Source organism: Fusarium phalaenopsidis, assembly GCF_050370095.1.
Source record: "Fusarium phalaenopsidis strain FUZ10S chromosome Unknown contig_32278, whole genome shotgun sequence".
Taxonomy (NCBI): Eukaryota; Fungi; Ascomycota; class Sordariomycetes; order Hypocreales; family Nectriaceae; genus Fusarium; species Fusarium phalaenopsidis.
The window spans coordinates 3316683-3336582 of record NW_028145417.1 but is presented as its reverse complement, the minus strand read 5'-3'; the positions used below and the strand labels follow the sequence as shown (position 1 = coordinate 3336582).

Below are 19900 nucleotides of genomic sequence, written 5' to 3'. Positions count from 1 at the left end.
CTGTAGTCATCGGTGAAGCTATAGCGGAAAGCTGTTGTAGCGACTTCGGACGGCATCTTGTTGGATGATAACCTTGATTGTCTCAGAGTTGTTTGCCTCTCTCAACCTTTCCCATCACCATTTCTATATACCAACAACAATCTCCACACAATGATCCACCGACGCATCACTTGATTGCAACACAGGCGTCGTTACTAAGAGGGCTCTTAGTCAATGGACCCCTGTGGGTCGTTACTCAACAATCGATGACACCTCGCCCAAAGCATGTCGAGCTAATGCAGCCGAAGATGACTAAAGCCACGCGTGAAAGTATGGAATTCCGAGATAATCGTGCCATGTGAGCGCCTCGTGTGGTTGCGATTGGATAGCTTCACGATGAACGCGGCGGAGACTCGGGGTTGAAGCGGAGCTTTCATTCTCTATCTACCCGTGGGACCGGGCCGGTTGAGTGCATCGAGATTAAGCTAGGCTAAACAGCCGGGATGTTTGTTGATGAGATTGTGTTGGCGGCGTCGATGGAAAAGTCGATGAAGCTGCGATATGTCTGGACGGTGGTCGGGTCCAGAGGCTTTGGATACGTCAAGATGTTTTGCTGCTTGGGCTTGAGAGGTATGCCCATTGCTACAAGGTCACCCGACCCGGGACGCAGCTCTGGGTATTTCTGAAAGAACGCAGGATCGATCTTGTAGTATCCAGCTCCCTTGTCCATGTTGAGTTTCCGAAAGGCAGCGCGGGCATATGCCGGAGAAGAGAACAGCATGGCAACGTTAGGCGCGGGCAGTGTCGCTATTGTCGCATCATTCCCAGGCATGTCAGCATCCATGGCCGTGATCAGGTCCGTCACGCGGATGTACGCCGTGGCCAGGGGAGCTCCTCGCACAAGAGTAGCCATTGGTGTCTCAACCACGTATCCCGTCACGGCATCACAAAAGATTTGGTCGATGTCGGGATTGGCCGAGTGATGCTGCACGAGCTGGTCTCGAAGCGCCGGGAAGGGGATCCAGTCGATGACTAATGGGTGTTGATGCTCCAGCTGGATCGGTGTCGGCTGATATCTGGGGTGCAGCTTGTTGTATGTGGCGATGGAAGGGAATAGTTGCCAAGCTGTGAGTTCGATGATGTGATAGAAGCGTGTTTTGGCGTACCAGGCCATGACGTCAGGCCTTGTCATGCTGTTGAACAGGGACAAGGCCATAAGGACGGGTTGATAAATACTATCACTGTTAGCCATTGGCATTTGGTGGAAACTTAGAGTGTTAGTAGTTACCTCTGGACCGGATATTGACCACCTGCCGCAAAGCCAAGGCCGTTTAGTTTTGACAGTAAAAGTCGCTGAAGAAGTTGAATGTGATCCGAAAAGGGCGAGTTGCTCCAGTGAAAGTCCTTGCCCAAGATCATGCTCGCTTCTTGAGTCGCACTCATGGCGTCAAAATAGGGCTCCGGTCCCATTTGGTACCGATGACTCCAGATCCCCGGCAGTTGAGCGTAGAAGGGGCTGGTACCGGCGCTGTTGACAAGTTCGGCAGACGTTGGGCATTGTGCGTCTAAGATGAAAGTCAGTAAGAAGTAGAAATGACCTGATAAGGATGTTAGTGGTACTAACCTGGGACAGCATTTTGCATGACGAAAGAGTTAGGATCGAGAGGAGGAGCAGGACCAAAAATCGGAGGCGCAAAAGATGATGGCCCAGCAACAGAGAGTCCCTTAGTTGGTGTCCTGCAGAAGGGCCCAGTCATAGAGACAACGTCCTCATCTACCTCTTCATATTCTTCCCTGTCATCATCCTCTTCACCCTCAACATCTTCCAAAGCCTCGCCGACTTGATCGCCAGTACCATCAAGCGTCGCCGAAACCGAATTACAAATGGACTTTATCGATGCAAGATGCCTCGACAAGTCAGCCTGGACCTGCACAAGCTTCTGCCGCAGAAGACGATTCTCCCGCTGGTAAGCCTTGACACGCTCGCTCTCTTCTTTCTGTAGCTCATTACGAAGGCTTGCTAGTTCTCTGATTTGTTCTTTGGTCCTGCGACGAAACGCCTGCTGTGAAAGGCGGTTGCGCGTTTTTCTATCAAATCAAGTAAGCACTTCTCCTCCTCAAATGAAACATACAACTTACTTCTCCTCCTTCTCTCGTTCTCTTTCCTCTTCAGTCATCACTGGGTCATTTTTCCTGGCCCGTTGACTGGATTTCGGAGCCGCCATGTCGTCAGTATTGTCATACCCCAAACTCCCAATGTAACAGGGACTTGGCGGTGGAGAGAGCGGCAAAGAAAGCGACGAATCCACTGCGCTTATCAATTTCTGAATGACACCGTTGCGCCGCTTACTCACGGGCAGAGACGGGCAAAAAGAGATTTTACCCCCACAAAGTTAAACGGTGAAGAATTTGTTGGGTTCATGCAGGTTAGCCTGGCAGCCCGCAGCGGAGGATAATTCTTGACCTGGAATACGAGGCTTCCGAGGATTTGGGCATCATTCGAGGCTGCATTGATATACTGCGATCAAGTCCCGTCAGCAGTACCTCCGTGAAACGACTCAAGCATTTGATGCTTTTCCGTAACAGTCCGGGTGTGGAATGAATCTCTAGCTATGGTCATAACATACACATACCAGAGGTTATCTGATGTAGGTAATATATCTCACAGCTACATCAAGCGCTTGCCTTTTAACTTAAGCAACGCTGCCCCATGGGCGTTTGAACTCAACCTAGAGCAATACAGAAGAAGTATCGTGAGCATCATCGTATCTCAGGACGCACACATCGTCTCTTCCAAGAGTGCCATCTGACCAATACGCGGGCGTGACATGGTACATATCTTATTCCTTCACGCTTGGCTACAGCCAAGCATGCCAGAAGATGGCTTACTTTTAGGTGAAGGAATGGAATAGATTGTTTGACCTCCAATGTGAGCTGAATGTCCATTACTGATGGAAGAAGCGATCTTCTGGCTCAGGTAACGCATGAAGGGCCGGGCTTTAACTATAATAAAGAACACATTAATATTATAATACATTGATATTATGTTTTTTAAGACACTAAAGCCCGGCCTTTCAAGGATAATTCAGCTACAAGATAGACATTTAGTCGTTCGTAGCCGCTTTCCAGCAGTAGCTGGGTTGCTGGTGGCCTAGAAGGAGAGCTTGGGCGTCAGTAGCCAATTAAAGACCACAGGGGGGAAATAAACACTTTACAGACATACCCTTTTGCGGGTGGCCTTCTTAGCAGCCTTGTCCATTTGTGTCAGTGCGAGACTCATACCCATGCTAGAGTTATAGTCTATGGGTGGGTTGTTACCTGGCCCTGGGCGGGTTCTTCTTCCTACGCCTCCTCTTCTATCTCTTGCTGCTCTTATTGTTGCTTTTGTACCTGCTTTTTGGCCTCCCTCTCCGCATTTTTAATTAGCTCGATGTAATCATTCTCTTCCGTATCTCTCCCCGAACGTAACACTAACGGCATAGCCTTGCCCTAAAAAATGACGAGATAAAGGAACCAAATATGTCAGTAAAGAATCCAGAATCTTGGAGGGGAAGATGCGGTTCAAGTGGCCATGGCTTCTTCATTCATCCATCCGTCTACTCTGCAAGGGACGGTCACAGATTCTCCACCATCTTCTTGGCTGGCTACAAGCCGAAGTGTGTTCCGTTTAAAGACCCCATTTGTCGTCCGCACGAAGCCCGTAATCCGCGTCGTACACACACTGGCTTGTCCCTCTCCCATAATTCAGGTGCTTTATTATGTACCTTTTACTTGGTGCATTTTAATTGGCGCTAACCCCTCATCGTGACCCGCTTGGAGTCTGAATAAGACCACTCATGGGCTATGTAAGAATGCATGTCAGCCTCGGGTTCTGCTTCATAGCTTTTCATCCAAGTCGGCTACCTTTTCTCCCTGTTCGACCTCGCTCAACATACCTTTCGTCAGCTTCAATCTCGACGTCCGATTTTCGCGATTTGGTCAGACTTGTCTACCCACCCCGACGGCACTAGTGACGGCTCATTCACCCAGCAGTTACGGCCTTGGTTACCCAACTTTTCATTGTTGGACTCACAAGTGAGTAGGCCGAGACTCTAGCCGCGGAGGCCAGGTGACGGACTTGATAACCTGGGTGTTGACTGCTGCAGAGCTTCTCCAGTCAGGAGGGCAAGACGGGAGAAGCATCTCAGCCCGAGTCTTCAACTTCAACGCGGCTCTTAGAGGTCCCAGCCATGATGGATAGTGCGGTTCTGACGGGTATCCACATGCCCAAACCAGACTTACGAGAGGCCCCTGAGGGTATTGGAGAGTTCGCGGACCGTTTGGGCCTTCCACCGCCAGTTGTATTTCCTATTCCCGGGCCCGGAGCCTATGGAAATGCCGATGCCTGTGACGCAAGACCTCCGGAAGAACGAAGAAGAAAAGCATCGAAACTGATAGATAGCCTTCGAAAAGACCAGGTGCTTCCGTATCTCATCAAGGAAGGACAAGAAGGTATGATTTGGAATCATCCTAACACGTGAAGACAAAATATCTGACACGGATGGACTAACAAAATTCACTTATAAGACGACTTCTGCAAGGTATACGACATTCAAACAATGTTGTACGACCAAGGCCACGAAATTGATGCTTGCATGTTTATCGCCAGGTTCTGGCTGGAAGATTGCTGGAATAATCACACTGAACATCACACCTCTGCAAAGGATCTAGAGTCCATATTCCCACGCCGCCTCATTGATCTTGGTGAACCCTCTTATCCCAATGAATCATTCCAGGGGCCAGCTTTGCCACGAGAGATAAAGGTGATAGAAGTTGGGCGCGAACTAAAACCTCAGTACATTGCTGTCAGCTACCGGTGGCCGAAGAAACCTAACCGAGACCAGCAATTGACTTCAGCCACGTGGGACCATTTTTTTCAGGGGTTACTCAACTGCAGCTCTTCCCCAACTCTACTACGATGCTTTCATAGTGGCGAGGATGTTGGGTTTCAGGTATGTTTGGATTGATGCATTGGTGAGTTTGTTCTGCCCTCCCACGCAATCATGTGATTCAGAGGCAATCAATCTAACGCTTCTAAGTGCATCATGCAGGATAATGGAGGCGACTGGCATGCGGAGGCTCCGAAGATGGCATCGGTTTACGGTAACGCTATCTTCACCGTCGCCTTCGGGGATGGCCCTGAGTCGAAACACTCTGAGGGGGCCGAGATATGGCGTAGCTGTTCGCTTCGAGATGCCGCCACCCGAGCAGCGGCCCAGACTTTCGTCAAGGGGGGTAGAATCCCGAATTTCGACAAGAGAAGCCCAGAGTCCATCTACTACTGGCTTGAATCCAACGGGAACTTTCCGACCAGACCTAGCAGTGAGCTCGACCAACGCGGGTGGACATTCCAAGAAAGACTTTTATCAAAGCGAGTTCTGACCATTACCACGGACGGTCTTTTCTGGGATTGTTGTCGATCAAGCGCATCAGACACGCGCCCCCTGGGCTTTCTAGGCGACTTTTCGCCCAAGTTCCGAGATTCGGATGAGAGAAAGATCAAGACACAACTGCTAGGGATGAGCAGGGACCCCATTATAGTTGCTCGCTGCGACTTGTACCTCCTTTGGAGACGGATTCTGCAAGACTATACCCAGAGGAAATTCTCACAAGCCAAAGATCGTATCGTTGCTATAGAGGGCGTGGTGCAGCGCATAGGAGCTGTCTTGAACGAGCAATGCTTTCTGGGAGTCTGGAAGGGCGACTCCTTACGATCACTTATCTGGTTCTGCGACACAGTGGCATTGAGCGCCAAACCAACCAGGAACGCATTGGCCGCTCTACCAGCCAGGAAGGACTACCAATTTTGTGTGCCTTCATGGTCCTGGGCATCAGTCTCATTTCCCATCCAGTATCGACTCTGGCACCCCTTTGAGACGTCTGCCAACCACAACGTAGAGTTGGCATCACCCTGTGCAACTCTGCGGTATATATCCGCCCAACCAATCGACAAAATATCCTTTGCCAATTATGTTGGGGTCATAACCCTCCATGGAACTCTTGCAAGGGTACCAGCGCATTTACTGACCCTTCCAGGCTGCAAAGTGATTCTGGATCCGCGTCCGCCTCAGGACTTCCCTGGCTATTTCAAATACAAACAGGACGAACTCGATTCCCAGGCCCATTCCAAATATAAAGGACAGGACGAGACCGCTGCTTGGCGTACTCTCTTGGCCTGGGAAACGGATGAGATCTATGTCCTGCCGGTGCTAAAGGGCGGCTACTCCAAGACTCTGCAGGCTCGGTATTGCCTTCTCCTTGACCCTCGATCAACCATTGAGTACCACATCGAACGCGAGAATCAGTGCAGGATTCTAATACCGAGGACTACATACGAGAATCGATGCAGAGTTCTAATGCCGATGATTACATGCCGACGCCTTGGTCTCCTGATTGTCGACTTAGCTTCTAGGTCGTTCTGCATGGAGGATCCAAGTATTTGCAATAATGATAGATGTTGGGAAGTAATATATATCGGGACTACAGAGTATAGGCAACGTCGGTGCCTAGGAGAGAGACAGACTATTAGGATTGTTTGATTCTTTAAGTATTATAGAATATTAATAGTGCGTTTTAAGACTAGGTCAATAGATATACTTAAGTATAGCTATAAGCATAAGTAGAATTATATATATATTTTAAAAAGGAAGCTGTATAATATATATAACGTACATGATAAGCGAACGAGACAGATAAGCGAGCGAGACAGTATACTGTGCACCTAGAATTAACCTACCCTAGATAACCTAACTTTCTCTATAAAATAGCAAAAAACTTATAAAGAGTATTTTTATAAATAACTAACTACTATAAAAATCCCTTCACCTGTGTTTCTTTTATTTAATTAAAAAAGTTTTCAAAAACTCTGGAATAGTCGTCATCGCTACTCCACTTCATTTTGCGTCACACTTGGGCCACGGGGCAGGTCACGAACATGGAAGCGCGAAGATAAATCACAATATTTCTCAAGGACGAGCCCGGACCCTAAACTATTCAATCGTGTCCCGACTGTAGTAACTTACACCTCCTCGCCGGGTAGTCCATGCCGTTCTTGCGTTGTACCTGGTTTGCCTCTAATCGTCCTTGGTGGTAAATTTCACCTGGCCATTGACATCTCTGAAGGTACTCAGCAAGCCTTGTGCAGGCTTGATCCGAGTGACATGGACCTTGAGCTGATGCAGATAGGTATAAATCCACTACTGCAGGCAGCAGAAGGACTAAAAAGAAAGGCCACTATGTTAGCATTGGGATATGATGCTATGGTGTTTTGATAATGTGTTCTTTGTTATAGTTGAAGCTCGGCCCTCGATGGGATACCCTTATTGTGGTCCTGCATAAGCCCTAGCCACTTTGTCCAGATCCCCTTTGCCCATAACCGTTTTTTTCATAGCCACTTTGCCCCTATTACAAGGGAACCCCCATGGCTCGAGTCCTAATCCTGCTTGCTGGCACCTTGTTTCTTGCCATGCACGCAGATACTACGCCTGCCCAGGACGAGTCCGATGCGACGTCTCATCATGATATAAATCGGGACAAACCTCACCCTTGCGCTGCAGAATCCACCTCTTGAACCACCACGGATAATAGCGGGAGAGTTTTCAGCAGAAAAGACTGACACGGTTACTTCCTTGAGACCCATGCCAATGCCAAGCAGCATGCTGTTCGATCAGTCAGTTGCGGGCTCTGTTGGTAAAGGCATTTTCCGACTTACCGACACGCAGCCAGCTGTCCCCAAGTTTGCGAGACGGCCATGCCGAAAGGTGCGAGAAGAGAAAAGATGGCAGCTACAAAGATGACGCCTCTCCGACCCATCCAGTCGTTGAGAGGGTCTGAGATCCAACCGGCACTGGCAAGTGTTAACTGTGTGTCTGACAGTAGGAAGAAAGTCTTACAAGAGAGAGATGGTGATGTGTGGCATGGCGTTGACAAAGCCGATGATCCAGCTGTTTTTTGCGCATTCTCCCTCGTTCGCAACAGGTCCACAGGATGAACCCGCCGCGTCGGGGATGCCGAGTGCTTCGTGAAAGGTCAAATTAGCACCATTCGAGCCAGTCTGCACCCTTCAATTAGCGATAACACGAGACGATTCAGAGATGACTGACCTGGTCCCATCCTTGGATAGCAGCAGCAATCGAATTCAGAAATATGGTGTAATACAGCGACCGAGGATGCCTCCACTTGTGGGTAACCTCCTGTCGCAAAGCTTCCTTCTCCCCTTCGTCAAGCTCTTCGAGAGCCTCAAAATCGGCCGGGCTCTGGATAACGAGCGCACCCTTACTAAGAAGAGGCAAGGTGTCGTTGGGTAACCCCTTGTCCCGCTGGAACTCTGCAACATCCTTAAGGAGCTGATCGCGGGGGATGCCTTTGAGAGGGTTGCGGATTTCGCCGGCGGCGTTTTCAGTGAGCTTGGCTATCTCGTCGTGGAATGTTTGGGTAGCCCTATCAAACGGTTAGAACTGGCCTTCAAAATCTTGCAACAGGTGATGCAGAAGGGGGCAGGCTATTGGACAAGAACATACTGTTCAGCTCTCTCAGGTGAGTCTGAGGTTCTCTTTTCCTGAACCATGATGGATGTTGATAGTGTCAACAGTCTTTCGTCTCACATTTAATGGCTGATGGGCGGGTAAGGGAAGACGAAAGGATCGTATTTCCAGATGGATGCCTTTTGGGACGATCCATCTGGTCTGGAGGAAACGCGGGTTCTTATACCACGTCACATGAAACATTCCGACCCTCGGTGATGATCTGTCAGACCTAGGACACCATTGACGCACTTCTTCTTGCACTAGACTCCCTTGCAACACTTGATTGCTGCGGGTATTGCTAGCCCCAGCCCTCGCGCGCTGATCAACAGTCTGGTAACTGCCGTCCAAACCATTGAACCAGAGACTTGGCGTAATTCGGTAGTACTAAGCTTATAATACCCTCCTATAAAGGCGTCGTGCGGCAGTGCCTGATAGTCAGCACTTAAGGGCCTGGCATTGATGGTGACTTGAGGCGGCACCCGATTGTGTTAGAGTAGGACATGGATGTCGAGCCGTTGGTGAGACTATCAGTCCCAGAAGGGTATTCTCTAGTCTCATCGCTCCCGCCGCTGGCGAGTCCGGGGAAGACGCACCGAAAGTAAGCCCATCTAACGAGCAAACCCGGGGTGCTTGATGACCTTGAATCACCTTTACACCGGTAATGGCGCATATAACAGCTCCAATGAAACCAGAATTAGGCTTAATATTCTGGAAGATCGCTGCTTATTGCTGCGCTAGGGTTGCACAGCTGTGTTGGTGGGAAGCCCAGTGGACAAAAGTAACGGCCGTGATAAGCTCAATGACGTCAGTGGAGGGCGCCAGTCAGGAATGGTACCAACTCGCTTCCAAGAACTGATAGAATCGGCAGACGAGCTGAAGGTTGAATTTTAGTAACAAAAGACTGCATAAGAGATGAAATCCTGCTTCAATAATTAGGACCTGTTACTCGCTGCTGATGAGAGACGGGCATCACCGTAATATCTGCTCAGCCAGGAAGTGCAGATCTTTTCCTATCAACTCCGAGGTTTATCTTAGCCGTGAATTAGAATCCAAGGGGCCACCTTACCTTGAGGCCATGTGAATTATGTCAACGTAACCTAGTTTAGCGGGAAAGAAAAGCAGTATTTTAGGAAGATAATATTAATACAACGCATCGCTACTTTCATAAAGAGTAGCTTAGGCTTCCAAGTTATCTGAGGCATCACCTAGCTAATCCTTGCCCTAAGTTAAATACCCTCTCTAAATATGAAATCGTAACAATGAGTACTTCATCGATGAGTGCAGCTTAGTGTGCGATCAATTATCCCTAGCATAAATGAATGTGATTGACTTATGCCCCCTGTAGTGACCACCTCGGAGGCTTATGACAGCTGATGGGATATGCTACCCCTGCAGAATCCCATCAAACGTCCAGTTGTAAGGCTGGACCCGACCCGACTTGTATCTGAAACGGCCCACAGCCAGCCAAGGATGTTCAGTGCGAGCCAGCAAATCAGAAGGCCTGTTGGGTGCGACCTAGCAAATCAGCAGGCCTTCGCATCCTTTCGCCCCAGATTTTGCGGCGGCTCGCAAAACCCTGGCTTAGTTCGGCAGTCAAAGGATGACAACTTTCCCCCTTGGGCTGCATCATGCCCACCCATCGTCGACATTAACAGCCGATAGAGGGTAGAACCCTTGAGCATTAACGAGAGAGTAGCCAGAAGCTGAAATAAGATTACCCAGCCCAGACCAACAACAGGCCCGCGTCGCGCAGCTAACCCATAGCTGTCAGCCCGTCTCCGCCCGTTAGTCCCAACGAGCTCCCTCCTCCAACCTTGTTTAAGGGACTAACTCACCCACACTTTTTTTTACCGTCAAGATTCCTCTATCGTGTGGCTTTTTGCCTCTTCCTGCACATTTGACTGAGTCCTTACTTGGCTGGCTGCGAGGCTGCGCCACAGCCGTCGCTCCCAATATGACCACCAACTTCACCGAGGTTATCGACTTCTTCGGCCTCAACTGTCCCAATGGCGGTAAATACTACATCTGCGCCGGCAGCTGGGTCGAGTTCATGGGTTGCTGCACCAGCGACCCGTGTGCGGACGGCTCAGGCATCTGCCCGACCAAGGACCACCGACCGGCAGGCTATGACGAGGCCCGTCTGGCCGCGGCCACGGCCAACATCTCGGGCGAGTCGAAGACCGAGAAGCTGTACAAGTTCCCCGTGACGTGCTACGGCGAGCAGGGCTGGTTGAACAGATACGCGTGCTCGAACAAGGGCGTGTCCTTCTTTGGCTGCTGCAAGACGGATCCCTGCTTCACCAAGTTCGAGAAGCCGCCCCAGTGTGCAAACAAGGATCTGCAGATAGCTGTGCTGCGGGACAACGAGTACCGGTATCTCGTCAACGCGTACGACAAGACGTACAATGTTTCTCTCACGGATCCGACCAATCTCCCCACCGAGAACGGTAACATCAGGGTCGAGGAGACACAGAATGGTCTTGTTGGGTACGCGGCTGTAGCTGGAGCCTCGTTCGGTACCTTGGCTGCCGTTGTTCTCCTCCTGGGTGTGGCCTGGAAGTACTGGTATGTCTGTCGCAGCAAGAGTAAGGCATCTCAGCCCTAACATCAGCAGGCTGTCAAAACCAAAGGCCAAGAGGAGCCAGTCCTTTCCTATGAGCCCCATTAGCCAGGCACAGAAAACTGACAAGCCGTATATACCTGTCGTATCTGAAGTGTCTCTGCAGGATGGTCCTGCACCCCAGCATGGTTCTGTAGTGGCTCTCACAGCCCCTGGGAGCTGGGGCGATGGTCCAAAGCAGCTGCATTCCTGGAGCGCCAACAAGGTTTCGGGTTGGTTAGGAGATACCTTCCTCACCCTCATTCCAGTTATTTTCATAGGTAAGCCTCTCCATTTTCCTAGTAGCTCCCGCCGATGCTGATGTCGGCAGTCCTCGCCATCATTGCCATGAGTCTCGATCGCCAACCCAAGTCGGACTTTGGTCAAAGAGCTATGGAATGGACGCGTCTTAGCCCGACCGTATATCCCATCATCTTTGCCGCGGTCGCTGGCAGATTCTATAAGAATCTGGCCCGTTGGTGCCTGGAAAGACCAAACGGCGTCGGCCTCGCAGTCCTTGAGCAGATCTTTGGCAGCCAGAGCTTTGCCGCAGCCTTTGAGCGGCTCTGTTTCGTCCGGACCAAGGTCCTCATCGGCATGGCTATCATACTCACATGGGCAATGTCTCCCCTTGGCGGCCAGAGCGCCTCGAGACTCCTGTCCTTCGGAAACAGCAGCGTCTCTGCGGATGCTGTCATCTACTACGCCGACCCTGCCTATCAGAAGTCTAACTTCCTTCTCTGGGACTCGGCCGTAACCAGCATGTCGAGCGTGGAGGCGCTGTACTCGTCGAGCCTTATGTCATCTCTCGAGCAGAAACGCTCGCCGAGAGACCTCTGGGGCCTGCCCAAGATTCCCCAGTGGCCACGAGGCCTCGACGCCCAGACGCACAAAGTCGACAGCGATGCCCTCCGCACGGGTGGCAGCTACTACGCATCCCTCCTGGGCATCAAGATGCACGGGCTGGACCTCCCGAGCGGCCACGCCGACTACGCCTTCACCGTCGAGACGTCATACCTCGACTTTGACTGCAAACACACGCACTCGATCGACCTACGGTCGATGCCGAGGGACAACGAGACTGCTGTCCTCAACATGTGGCATGCCGATGTAAACTCAACTCGATATCCCCTGGCGGTTGACGACGTGCCGTTTATCGTCAACGTTTCGCTTCCGGCCAAGTGGGATGACTGGATGAGCCTCGAAGACCCGCCGCCACTGTCCATGCGGTACATGTCCCGCTGGGCGGACTTCATGCCGTGGATGACAACGCAGCTTATCGTGGTGGACTGTAGTATGGAGAGCGTCACGCTCGAGACGGACATGCAGTGCAGCGGAACGAGCTGCGCGGCACACAGGCAGCGACGGCTCAAGAACAAGCAGAGGCCGGGCAACCGGTTTCCCGACCTCATGCTCCAGAAGGCGATGAAGCTTTCCAACGCCTTCTCGCTCTGGGCCAACTCGACTGGTAGCCTGGCCCTCGGCCTCGCTTCGCCAATTGAGAACTACTTCATCGACGAGACGTTCCCGTACTCAGGACAGCCGGCGAGAAACTGGACCAAGGTCGACACGTCCAAGTTCGAGAATGTCTTCTCGAGGCGGTTCACGACGGCCTTCAACACTTATTGGGATTCAACCTTGAATCCCAATGGCCACACCAACGTCTCGTTCCAAACCGACCCCAGCATCAACACCGTCTCGGTCGAGCACTCTAATCTGTCTCCATTTATGAATTCGACAACAGGCACAGTCAAGGTAACCAAGGACTTGTATATCGCGAACCGCCTCTGGATTGGTCTGTTGCTGCTCACAACCATGATTCTCATGGTCCTCGCCATCTGCGGTCTTGCGCTGCAGGCCTTCATCCGGGGTCCAGACGTGCTGGGATACGCGAGTACACTGACACGGGACAATCCCAACGTGCCTGTACCGCCAGGTGGATCGTACCTCGACGGTCCCGATAGGGCGAGACAGCTCAAGCACCTACGACTGCAGCTCGCTGATGTGCGTCCTCAGGGCGCCACGGGCTATGTTGCGGTGAGGTCTATTCCGACGATGGAGGATGATGAAAAGTTTGCTGCTCCGCTGGATCGGAAGAGATTGTATGAATAGATTACTTGACAGCTCTGCGGCTAGACGCACCAGCGTGTATATTACAATCCAGCCTTTGATTTTGAGAAATTCGCATATGTATTCCGATGAATCGTCGTATTTTCCGACGCCGTGGTCGGCAACAACTGCATATTTCAGCGCGTAGAAACTAACATTAACGTAGGTAGGGCTCCCCGCATAAGTGTCTAGTCTATTTTAGAGATATCGTCTACAACCACAGACCGTAGCACTCGATGTGGCTAGAGCATTTAATAAGATTCTGGGCTACCCAGGGCACCATAGAGAGTCAAATTGCAAACACGACGTCCCAAAGCATCCCTCCCAAGAGCGTTTGTAGGCTACCACCAGCTGTCGGGAGTGCAAGCGGCAGGCCCGCAGAGCCGGAAAAGCCGCGAGGGCGGGGAAGCCCGGGGAGAACCCCTTTCCGGCAGAGGAACATGAAATTGATCACGTTGCCATCAAAAGTGCCAAAGGAATCGTGGACCTCATTACATAGGACTTGAGCATCAGGGCAGGTTTCCCCGCCATGCCCCATTATTACCATACAATGATTGCCTACGCCTGCCCCTTTCTTCTCAGGCTTATGAGTAACAACCATAGCCTTTTGGGCATTGAACAGCAAGGCATCTTGAACTCGATCCTCCAAGTGACAGAGCTGTGCCAGAGCACACGATGTACACGTTACCACATAATCCACTGGATGGGATCAGGCCTCCGAGAAATTGCAGAGAATCATAAAGAAGCAATGGAAAACCAGTCACGCGACTATACCAACGACGGCGAGCAAGAGCTCGAAGGCGGCGTGGTTGAAGAGTCGGAATCCTTCACCAGGAGGCCCAATCAAAAAATAGATGTCGGCATGTGGGATGCAGTGAGGCAAGCTGCAACAAGCCGTGGAGGGTTTCTCGTCGGTGAGGCAGGTCTGACAGACGAAAGAGGTGTGGCTAGAGGCACAATGTTAGTGCCAGATATGGGATCTTTCAGCTTTGAGTCGCCATGGGAGGCGTTGCTTCGTTCAGCGGCTAAGCCAAGGGGACTATTGATGGAATGAAAAACTTTGAATCCTTGCAAATACATCAGCTGACTGCAACACAAACACGATAAAAATTCTATACTGGACAATGATTTCATACTCGCAAGTTATGAGTTGTCACTAATATCAAGCACTGTTATTTATATATCTGCCTAGAGACCTTGATCTCGCAACTATAAGTCGCTGCCATATGAGACATTTTAGTAATAATAAAAAGAAATATTAAGAGATATTTATGTATAGCTTAAAAATAGGAAAGAATTCCAGGTCAAATCTAAGGAAGAAGGATGGACTTAAATAAATATTCCAAGTATCTCTAGAGGGAAATAACAAGAGCATAATTAAGCTATAATATATACTAGCTAGAAACTAAGTCGTATCCTCACACTGTGTTGTACATGCAGTTTCAGGGCAATAGCCATGGTTACAAGCAAAAGAACATAGCCCTAAATAACCGTCACTCAACTCTGGTAATGGACACCCACGGACATTTATCACATCAGGAGCCTGCTTCGGCTTGCCATAAGCCGTGCATGTGCAAGGACCTGGAGGGCAGTATCCATAGCCGCAACAGAACTTGCACAGACCGAGGTAATTCTGGGTTTCACCGTCTGCCACTGTTCCTTCTGCACAAACCGCAGTTGAACTTGGGGCTGCACTTGTCGTCTCTGCTATTGTTGTCATCGTCGTCATCATCGATTTCCTTTTCGTGAAGCAGTCAGTTATATGGACTTGTGACCTAGTTAGTTGGGTATCTCACCTGTCGGCCCCAGCAGAAGCATCAATTCTTGGAGTCGACGATGGCTTGGTAGTCGTTCGGGACTTGGTAGTCGGGACGGGTGTCGGGGTAGAAGTTCCTTCTAAAGATTCTGTAGCATCTTCCTGACCAGCGGAACTCGTCACAGCAGCCTCCTTGGGTGTGCCCTTCTTCGAAGCCAACGCCCCTCCAACACCACCGCCCACCGCTGCCCCAATCACGATCAGGGCGATCACAACCGCAGCAATAAACAGACCACGTCTGATCCCCCAGAACTTCTTTTTCGAGGCACCTTCTGCGTTGCCTTCCCGCTTCTCGTTTTGGCTGTCGACTGAAAGAGGCATCGGGTAAGCTACTTGTTGGGTCTTGTCGGGTTCGTAATAATATTTCGGAAATCGCTCCTCCAAGTAGTTACTTGCTCGGTGTATCTGATCGGGATGGACCACTTCTGGTGAGTTGATATCGTTTGGCCCGGCGGACGGTTGCTTCTCAGCATAGGAATCATAAGAGTTTGCTGCTGGAGTCAGCAAGTATTCATCCAATACACATAGGTCTCTCACCGTTCCAGGCCATAATCAAAGCTTGGACTGAGCCTTGTTCGTGAAATTCGTCATGGCAGAACGGGTCAGTAAGAAAAAACACAGACGAGAATTAAGAGACAAAGTGAAATGATCGTGTCGGACCAATTTTAAACCATCCGATGAAGTGGAGATACAAAAGATCCATTTGGCCCCTTTTCAACTCGGCAACGCGTAGCCCCCGGCCAACTGTCAGCTTGCGACCAGATACCTGATGGCACCGTTGACAGGGGGCAGTAAGAAATATTGCCTATCTGGGATGCTCGCTTATAACTGGACCATCTGTAGGGCTACTCTGGTCACATCAGTGTCACAGTATGAAGCGAGCTCAAGATGAGGGCGCTTACTGCCGTCTTGGCTTTTCGGAACTTTGGGTTTTCCTCAAGAATGTATTCAATACATGGTCTGGTGGCACAGGATGTACTCGTGAACATACCGTTCGGGTATGATTGTCCGTAGCATAGGGTTCTAGGATGGGAGGCACATCTGGAGTTGATGTCTTAGGGTACGTTATGACACTTCTATCAAACCAAGCAAGCATTGTGGACAGGTCTTTGAGAAGGGACTTCGTGGTGAGCTCACATTGGCCATTATATAGAGCCAGGGTCCTTGTTAGAAGCTACGCTATTTCCCGGCACTTGTTTTTGCGTTACTTCATACGGTCTTCTTTCCAAGGATTGAAACGGGATAATGCATCGCTTAACCGGAAGGAATTTCCGCATCGATATCTCGGTTATGATTCGTGGTCAGCACATCAGCCTTGGCTGTCAGCATAGGGACGTATCAGAATAGGCAATTCGGAAACTTGAACTTATAACTGGTTCGTCTATCTTTCCGTGGTTTTATCCTTGTTTCAAACTCCACTGTTAGCCTGATAGGGAAGACTTACCGCTCTTGACAACGGATACAGTAGCCGAGACCATGTTCGCTAACGTAATCCAGCACAGGGATTAAGACGGCAAATTCCGTGACAGAAAATCCGCAATGATAACGGGATACCCGTGGATTAGTCATGTATAACCAATCACACATCAATTCGCTGATGACGAGAGGGAAGACTCTCAGCGATGAACGAACAACCATTATCGGTCACGATCCGCGATAAATCGGACTCGGCCGTCTTTCTTTATCTACCAGCGACGATCTGCACCGCAGCCGATGGAGACGGACATGGAGAGGAGACCTGCATCGTCAGCCGCGCCTCAAGGTGGCCAGAGACCACCAAAGACCCGGACGCGAATCACAACTGCCTGCACGAGGTGTCAGAAGCGGAAAATCCGTGTAAGCCTTTCCCGCCAGTTGTGTTCACTTGGCTGCCCTCCCCTGCCTTGATCAGAGATTGGACCAGCGGATAGCTCCATCGAGCGGACCCATCTTCCGCGGCCATGGGGTCCATGCTAACACCCGTCCATAGTGTGATGCCCTGTCCCCCGCATGCAGCGCTTGCCAGCGAGCAGGTGTGCCATGTGTCGGTGGAGGGACATCGAGAGAGTTCCCACGCAGGTAGGTAGAGTAGTCAATGTGGTATCCACACACAAGGCCAACCGTTCGCTAATCACATTCACAGTTATGTCAACGACCTAGAAGCTCGAATCAGGTGGTTAGAGTCCATTGTCCAGGAGCACGCCCCAGACGTCGACTTAAGCGCCGGGCCCGGTCGCTCACCTAACACCGAAGGCGGCAATCCATCCAGAGATCTGCAGACCACGCAGCAGAGTCAGCAAGCCGGAGACACCCAGTCTCCCGGCAAGATAACGGATCAACTTGGTCTCATATCCCTCACCAGTGGCACAGATCTTCGTTTCTTGGGCCCGTCCAGCGGGTTGTTCTTCACCAAGTTTGTCCTGGCCGGGCTTGGGAAGCGACTCTATGTCGACAAGGAGTCAGCTCCAGACACGGCAACCGATAATCTGGCCATCCCTTCTGACCTCCTAGTTCCACAGCCAAAAGAACTGCCCTCCGATCACAGGCATGCGAGGTGGCTATCCCAGACCTACTTCAATGTGGTTCATCTTCAGTTTCCGTTTCTACACGAGCCCACATATTGGGAAATCATCGACAAGATCTACGACGATGTTGAGGTGGGCGTGGTGGCTGAGTTCCAGGTGTTCATGGTTCTCGCAATAGGGGCAACCATACTCTCGCGCCGGACAAGAGTCGCCTTGTCGCCCGAGGGTTACTACGCCTCCGCCATGAACCTTGTGGCTGGTGCTATGAACATGCCGTCGGTGAGCTGCGTGCAATGCACCCTGCTTCTACAAATGTACGCTCTCAACAACCCGACGTCTGGCCTGAGTCTATGGACGCTTCATCATCACGGACTCGCGATGGTAATCGAGCTTGGCCTTCACCGGAATGTCCCGGAGAGCACCTTTTCCCCCTTTGAAAGAGAGATTCGCCGTCGGATCTTTTGGTCCGCATACACGATTGACCGGCTGTTGAGCACTTTGATGGGACGACCAATGGGTGTAGTTGATGAGCAGTGCGATCTCAATGTAAGTCGCAGGCATATGCCAAACCCCCTTTCAACCTAGAGCTGACGAGATCCAGTACCCGCTAGACGTCGACGATAGCCAGCTCAAGACAGAGCGCCCCAAACCCCGCCAAGGCGACGAACCGCTCACCAACATGAGCAGTGCCATTCATCTCTTCAAACTTGCGAGGCTAAACAGCGAGATCAAATGCGTCCTATACTGCGCCGACCGGGAATATCCCCCATACACACAACCCGTAATCACTGATACTGAGAGCTGGAGGGTCGATTTTTTGAACCGGCTGCGACAATGGAGACAAGACATACCGCGGTATGGGGAAGCGAGTCCACGGCACCATCTCAACCTCTGGTGCGAAATCAAGTATCACGAGCTACTCATGCTCATTCTCCGACCGAACCCGCGCTTCCACAATCCCGACAAGGCGACCCTTCGCCAGTGCTTCTCCAGCGCCATGGCCTGCAGCGAGCTCTACCACCGACTATACATGACCAACATGCTGCACTACGGCTGGATGAGCGTCCATTCGCTCTTCTTGTCCGTCATGGTCATGTTCTACTGCGTCTGCACGCCTCGAGGGATCGCTGACGAAGCAGATTTCGACTCGCTGATGAGGGCCTTGAAGGTGTCGTCAGACATTCTCAGTGCCATGGGAGAGTACTGGCCAGAGGCAAAGAAAAGCCGGGATGTGCTCGACCGTGTTTCAACAGCCACAATACGGCGATTCACTCAGAACTTGAAGGCGACACGAAACAACTCAATAGCCCCAGATTCACAAGCATCCGTGAACCCGTCGTCACTTCTCGGCTCCAATCACGCCGCTGATTGGACCAGCATCGACTTGCCTTCAAACAGTGTTCCATCTCTCCAGTTTGAGGACACGAACGTGGTCGATGTTCCCTTTGGTCTTGGCTACGAGGCCCTGGAACAGTCCTTCACGTCTGCAGATATACTATCTCATTTCTTCGGCTCCGGTACAGATGTGATGATGGGAGGAGCTTATGACTTTGAACAGGCCAGGGACAGAGAGGCGGACGAGTCATTTAGCGAGCGCCTGCAGGATTTTGGACATCCTTACTAGCACATGATTACGGGGTTTGGGGCTACGGCAGCAACTTGATGGACATACTGACACATGAGAACATTGTACTATTCACGGTCCTTGAGCTTGTCCCTAGACCTACACGGAAAATCCGGCATCAAGCACAACATTAGTGCCTGTCACAGATCCAGACCTGGCCAGTAACACGACTTGCTCCGCAACATCCTGGATTGTGTTACCCAGCTGAAAGTCGAGGCTGAGTGGGGGGAATACACACCCCAACGTCGGTCAGCGTCTTAAGTAGCTTCTTGCCCTTGACCTCGTTGATTCTCTCCTGTGAGATCTCGGCGATCCAGTTCTACGTGTGCGTCGCCTATTTAATAAAGTTCGGCATGTGAACCACCCGAGAACATAACGTATCCACGAATCATGGCGAAAAGTGTTGACGCGAATGGACGGGGCCACCTACATGGCTAATGACTTGCAAAGATGCAGCTGCGCTGCTTTGGTGACTGAACGGCTGTCAGACGTACTGTTGAGCAGCATAAATGTCCTAATTGCCTCGGTACCTGTTGAAAGGTATCTTTCACTTTTGCCTTATGGCATAGTGGTTATTGTGTTCCACACATATGCTAGATAGACAAGGTTGGGAAGCAACATACAATTGAGCTGCCACTGGATTTAACTCCTGCGACGGAAGATGCCATGACAAAGGCCCCCTTGGCATTCTGCGGATACCCCCTG

The 19900-nt window shown here is 50.9% G+C and overlaps 5 protein-coding genes across 5 annotated transcripts; 2 read left to right on the top strand and 3 right to left on the bottom strand.

The window, feature by feature from the left end:
* Positions 1 to 18: 18 nt before the first annotated feature.
* On the bottom strand, positions 19 to 2204 carry LRP88_01662 (bZIP transcription factor; the record flags this gene model as incomplete). Its single annotated transcript, XM_083238338.1, has 6 exons — positions 19 to 72; positions 476 to 1214; positions 1268 to 1544; positions 1604 to 1759; positions 1835 to 2067; positions 2119 to 2204. The coding sequence occupies 6 exons, from the start codon at positions 2202 to 2204 to the stop codon at positions 19 to 21; spliced, it is 1545 nt and encodes a 514-aa protein (XP_083106843.1).
* Positions 2205 to 7450: 5246 nt separating this feature from the next.
* LRP88_01661 (uncharacterized protein) lies at positions 7451 to 8584 on the bottom strand (the record flags this gene model as incomplete). Its single annotated transcript, XM_083238337.1, has 5 exons — positions 7451 to 7676; positions 7730 to 7819; positions 7911 to 8071; positions 8121 to 8457; positions 8538 to 8584. The coding sequence occupies 5 exons, from the start codon at positions 8582 to 8584 to the stop codon at positions 7451 to 7453; spliced, it is 861 nt and encodes a 286-aa protein (XP_083106842.1).
* A 1913-nt stretch (positions 8585 to 10497) lies between these two features.
* LRP88_01660 (uncharacterized protein) lies at positions 10498 to 13254 on the top strand (the record flags this gene model as incomplete). Its single annotated transcript, XM_083238336.1, has 3 exons — positions 10498 to 11108; positions 11158 to 11423; positions 11474 to 13254. The coding sequence occupies 3 exons, from the start codon at positions 10498 to 10500 to the stop codon at positions 13252 to 13254; spliced, it is 2658 nt and encodes an 885-aa protein (XP_083106841.1).
* A 1789-nt stretch (positions 13255 to 15043) lies between these two features.
* LRP88_01659 (uncharacterized protein) lies at positions 15044 to 15388 on the bottom strand (the record flags this gene model as incomplete). Its single annotated transcript, XM_083238335.1, has 1 exon — positions 15044 to 15388. One exon carries the CDS (start codon positions 15386 to 15388, stop codon positions 15044 to 15046), a length of 345 nt encoding a protein of 114 aa, XP_083106840.1.
* A 1301-nt stretch (positions 15389 to 16689) lies between these two features.
* LRP88_01658 (Zn(II)2Cys6 transcription factor) lies at positions 16690 to 19195 on the top strand (the record flags this gene model as incomplete). Its single annotated transcript, XM_083238334.1, has 4 exons — positions 16690 to 16881; positions 17037 to 17125; positions 17190 to 18117; positions 18173 to 19195. 4 exons carry the CDS (start codon positions 16690 to 16692, stop codon positions 19193 to 19195), a joined length of 2232 nt encoding a protein of 743 aa, XP_083106839.1.
* Between the last annotated feature and the right edge of the window lie 705 nt (positions 19196 to 19900).